The sequence below is a fragment of the Calidris pugnax genome, unplaced genomic scaffold (assembly GCF_001431845.1).
Source record: "Calidris pugnax isolate Ruff unplaced genomic scaffold, ASM143184v1 scaffold88, whole genome shotgun sequence".
Lineage (NCBI taxonomy): Eukaryota > Metazoa > Chordata > Aves > Charadriiformes > Scolopacidae > Calidris > Calidris pugnax.
The window spans coordinates 2,208,291-2,213,527 of NW_015090849.1; the positions used below are offsets into that span (position 1 = coordinate 2,208,291).

The 5,237-nt window shown below is 53.2% G+C and overlaps 1 protein-coding gene across 1 annotated transcript in view; it reads left to right on the forward strand.

The window, feature by feature from the left end:
- Positions 1 to 2,718: 2,718 nt before the first annotated feature.
- The window catches only part of NKX2-6 (NK2 homeobox 6), a 5,276-nt gene continuing 2,757 nt past the window's right edge, over positions 2,719 to 5,237 (forward strand). The window contains exon 1 of the mRNA XM_014943140.1: positions 2,719 to 2,773. Coding sequence (XP_014798626.1) covers positions 2,719 to 2,773 — 55 coding nt within the window. The remainder of the gene's footprint in view (positions 2,774 to 5,237) is intronic.

Genomic DNA, 5,237 nt, shown 5'->3' on the forward strand with positions numbered 1-5,237 from the left:
AAGAAACCCACACAAACAAACCACAAAGAGACACAAACCAATCATCTCGGGCACTGGAACATGCCCTGAAGAGCCATGTCTACACGTTTCTTAAATCCCTCCAGGGATGGTGACTCCACCACCTCCCTGTGCAGGCTGTTCCAGGGCCTGACCACTCTCAGAGTAAAGTAAATCTTCCAAATATCTCATCTAAACCTCCCCTGCCCCAACTTCAGACCATTTCCTCTGCTCCTGTCATTATTCCCTTGGGAGAAGAGGCCAACCCCCGCCTCTTTACACCCTCCTGTCAGGGAGTTGTAGAGGGCAATGAGGTCTCCCCTCAGCCTCCTCTTCTCCAAACTAAACATGCCCAGTTCCCTCAGCCTCTCCTCGTGTGACTTGTTCTCCAGACCCCTCCCCAGCTTGGTGGCTCTCCTCTGGACACGCTCCAGCACCTCAATGTCCTTCTTGGAGTGAGGGACCCAGGACTGAACACAACACTCGAGGTGGGGTCTCACCAGTGCCCAGTCCAGAGGGACCATCCCCAGTGACCCCCACACGGGTAGAAATCCATCTCCCCACTGCAAACCAGGAGGGGGTCTGACTCTTCATCACAGGAATCCACAAGGAAAGGGGCAGGTAGCCCCCATGGTTTGAGGGAGGACGCTCCCTCCAGCCCAGTGACCCCCACACGGGTAGAAATCCATCTCCCCACTGCAAACCAGGAGGGGGTCTGACTCTTCATCACAGGAATCCACAAGGAAAGGGGCAGGTAGCCCCCATGGTTTGAGGGAGGACGCTCCCTCCAGCTGTCTCCTGAGGAAAAGCGACAGACAAGTCCCCAGAATGTAATTTTTCCCAGTTCAGATTTCCTCCATCTGCCCGCACGGGGAGACGCTGAATTATTCATGACTCTTCACCGAAATAATCCCATTTTAAAAATAACTCCCCTGCTTAAAAGACGGGCGAGGACGCTACTGAATTATTCATGACACTTCACCAAAATAATCCCATTTTAAAAATAACTTAAAAGACGGGCGAGGACGCTCCTAACGCCCAGCGGTATTTTTATCTCCCGAGGGTGACACAGCAAAACCCCCAAAGCTCCACAATTCCTCCCCCGTACCCACCGCTGACCCACTCCTCTGTGACAGCGTTGGGGGGGAGATGTTTTTCCCCTCCTTTTCGCTGCTCTGCTTTGGAGTTTTGGGGAGAAATGGAGCTGCACATCTCTGGTGTCCAAGCAGAGGGCACTGCTGCCTAAAGGTTTGGGCCAGGGCTCTGCTACAGGGGTTTTTAAGTCAATTCCCAACTTCTTCTGGCACAATAAATAAAATAAAAAAAAACCCTCTTTCACCCAGGCCCTCTCCCCATGTAATCCCCCCGATTTCAACAGGTCCCCCAAAAAACCAGAAATAATAGATTTTTAAAAAAAAAAAAAGGTGGTGAACCCCAACCCAACAGAGCAACCAAGAGCGGAGCAGGGCACCAGGAAAGCACTGGTTTGTCTCAAAAATCATAGAATCAGCCCAACAGAGCAACCAAGAGCGGAGCAGGACACCAGGGAAGCACTGGTTTGTCTCAAAAATCATAGAATCATATGGGGTTGGAAGGGACCTCTGGAGATCATCTCCTCCAACCCCCTCCCAGAGCAGGGCCACCCAGAGCAGGTCCCACAGGAACATGTCCAGGGGGGGCTTGAATGTCTCCAGAGAAAGAGACCCCACCACCTCTCTGGGCAGCCTCTGCCAGGGCTCTGCCACCCTCAAAGTGAAGAAGTTCCTCCTCAAGTTGAGGTGGAACTTCTTATCTTCAAGTTTGTGCCCATTTCCTCTTGTCCTGTCCCTGGGCACCACTGAAAAAAGACCGGCCCCATCTTCCTGGTACTCACCCAGGAAAGGGAAAGAATTGGCTAAAATGGGGGGGGAGGAAAGATATAAATAAAGAGCAGGAGATGAGAGTTTGGCCCAATTTTGGTGATTCAGCCTTGTCCCCATCTGACCTGTGCTTTGTCACATCGAGGTGTCCTCCCCCCCTGCCCAGGTCCTTGCCAGCGCCCCGGAGATGTGGCCTTCCTCCCGCAGCCAGCAAAGAGAATTCACCATGAAAACTTGCTAAAAGTTCCAAAGTTATTTTTATCCCACGGATTCTGAAAAGAAGCACATTTTTCTGCTCCCCCCCCCCAACTTCTAATGTTTATTAGAAAGCTTTGGAGGGGGAAATCTGCTTTCCCTCACCCGCCTGCTGCTCAGTCGCTGCCGTCGCTTCCATCTTTTCCTCTTTTTCTGATGAAAAAGGACAGAAAATAGCTGGGAAAACAGGAAGAGGCTGCAGAAAACCCTTTTTAAGTTTAATTTCAGCTGCGCCAAAGCATTTGCAAACTCCTGAGAGATGTCTCTACACGTGCTCTGTGCTTGCAACCCCCCCGATGCACCCACCTCACTCATTATTTCCATTATATTCCCATTATATTCCTATTATATTCCTATTATATTCTTATTATATCCCTATATTCCCTGGTTCTGAGCATTTTAAAACCCAAACCTCCTGGCAGGGCAGGAGAAAGGGGGGGCTGGCTGCCCCTCCGTGCTCCTGGCTGGCAGATTTATGTTTCCTCGGATGCTCATCCGACGTCGCATCGGGATCCTGACGCGTCCCGGCGATCTCTGCCAGAAATCAGATACTTTGGGAGCTGGGCTGGTGCTGCTGCCACAGAAATCCTCCCGTTTTAAACACCCGATGGCGGCTGGGAGCCACTTTCTCCTGATTTCATCTAACCTAGTTAAAAAGAGGAGTAATGCCCCGGGAGAGTTGTAATAAAATTAACTTGCCAGTCAAAAAAAAAAAAATAGAGAGAAGAGAAACCGATGATTTATGATCACTTGTGATAGATCCTCTTAGTCTTCTTCCCAGAAATCCCCCAGGGGCCTCTCGCTGCCAAAAAAGTGGTGGCTGAGGGATGAGGTTCAGCCCCAGCACCGCAGGAAGGGCCTCATCCCTGGTGGGTGCCGACATTCCCGGCACTGGGAAAGCTCCTGGGCACGGGGCAGGGAGAGGGGCTGGGGCTGGGCAGACCTGGCAGGGGGATTTGGCAGGGAATTGCCCCCGGAGATGATTTACAAGCTTCATCCCAGCCTCTGGATGTGTCAGAGGGAGGGCTGGATGCGGACGTGGGGGCACAGGGATGGGGAGCAGCCCCATTGATCCTGCCCCACTCATCCTGCCCCACTGCCTGGTGTTAAGGTCCATTTTCCTTCTCTCTCCCCCATCTTGACCCACCCAGCCCCTCGTCTCTCCGCAGCTCCCAGAGCCAAACTCCAGCCTCTCCATTAATCTGGCCCGCACCGAGTCATTAGGGGCGGATAAAGCTACTTACCCCAATTCCTTCCTGCTCGTCTCGATCCCAGCCAAGCATTTTACCTTGGCGCCGGCTGCCTCCCGCCATCAACAAGCCAAGGTGTAATGTTACTGTCTGTTTGCTCTCGCCTTTTGGCGTTTCAGAGTCCCAAACAAGCCATTTAAACGTGGCAATGAATCCAGCCAGACGGGGAAGGGGCTTTTGCACAGCCCCGGATTCGGAGGATGGGATGGCAGGAGCTCACCTTGTCCTTCGGGACCATGGGGAAGGGCTGCCAAGGGGAAATTGTGGTGGCTGGCGTGGGCAGGAGGCTTTAAATGAGCTGCAGGGGTGTTCCTGCATAGGGTTCTTCAGCCTGGAGAAGAGGAGGCTGAGGGGAGACCTTATTGCTCTCTCCAACTCCCTGAAAGGAGGGTGTAGAGAGATGGGGGTCGGTCTCTTCTCTCAAGTCACAGGCGACAGGACAAGAGGAAACGGCCTCAAGTTGCACCAGGGGAGGTTCAGGCTGGATATTAGGAAAAAATTTTCACTGAAAGGGTTCTCAGCCCTTGGAATGGGCTGCCCAGGGAGGGGGTTGAGGCCCCATCCCTGGAGGTGTTCAAAAGCCGGGTTGATGTAGTGCTGGGAGGTCTGGTTTAGTGATGATGCTCCTTGTTTGTTGTGTGGGTGTCTATTTTTGTCAGTGTTAGGTTGACGGTTGGACAAGATGATCTTTAAGGTCCCTTCCAACCTAGAAGATTCTGTGATTCTGTGATTAGAACTTCTGGGCAGCAAGTGTAATAACCCCCTAAAAAATAAAATCCCTTCGGGTACCCTTTCAGCATGCAAAAAAGCCACACTACAACATTTCACTCTCCTACAAAGTGTATAAAGAGCAGGATCAGGCCCACAGCAAGGTGCAGCACAACTTGAAGGCATCTCAGAGGGTTGAGTGCTCCCCAAGGAGGGCAGGCCAAGAGAAACAGCCTGAGCTTTACCCCCCCCCAACCAAAGGGATTTTGCAGATGCTGAAGGAGGGCAGAGCTGTGGGTTGGCGATGGCATCGCCCCACATCACCCCCCTCCTGGGGAAGGTGAGCTCAGTGTTTTCTCACCATGTTTCTGGTCACAATTCCTTCTTTCCACTGGCAAATAAGGCAGCACAGAGAGCAGGGACATCCCACGGGCACGAAGGGGGAGACAGCCAAAAACACAGATTATAGGACCCAGGAATGAACCCATGAATTCCACAAAAATAAGGACCAACCTAGGGAGCTGTGAGCACGTTTCTCCCCGAGCCACTGTATTTATTTTCCCTCCTGTTGCAGCCCCTCACTTCCTCGCCTGCTTTTTGGGAAGTTTATTTATTCAGCCTGCCCTACCAGCCCGGTTTGGCTATTTCGGTGGTGCCGGAGACACCGACCCAACCCAGACAAAAACGAGCTCAGCTCTGTCAGGGCTATCAGCAAACACCAGCCCCTCAGGCCGGCCAGGAATTTTAATTGAAATCGCCGGTCACTGGGCTCAGATAAGGCCCAGCATCACCCCACGGCCAGTGGGGCTCCCCACTGCCCCATGGGGCTCCCAGGACCCGGTCCCACTCCCCAAACTGGCCCAGACCCCACTCCATGCCCTGCCTGGGGAGGAGGGGGGGGCTCTCCCAGTTCAACACCCACCCGCCGAGGCAGCACTGGGACAGACTGGGAGGGAAGTGGGGCTCAGAGCTGCTGTCGGTGGGCAGGGCCAGGTTGGTGGGGGCTCTCTCAGTGTGTCCCCCCCCCTCCTCTCCTCGGCCGGCAGGAGCTTGGTGGTCTGAGCCCCTTATCAGCCCTTATCTCCCGAAGCCACTCGCTAATGTGACCTTAATGGAGCTCAAATCGACTCGATTTGTTTTATTGCAGCTTTAGCCCAAATTCCCCCCC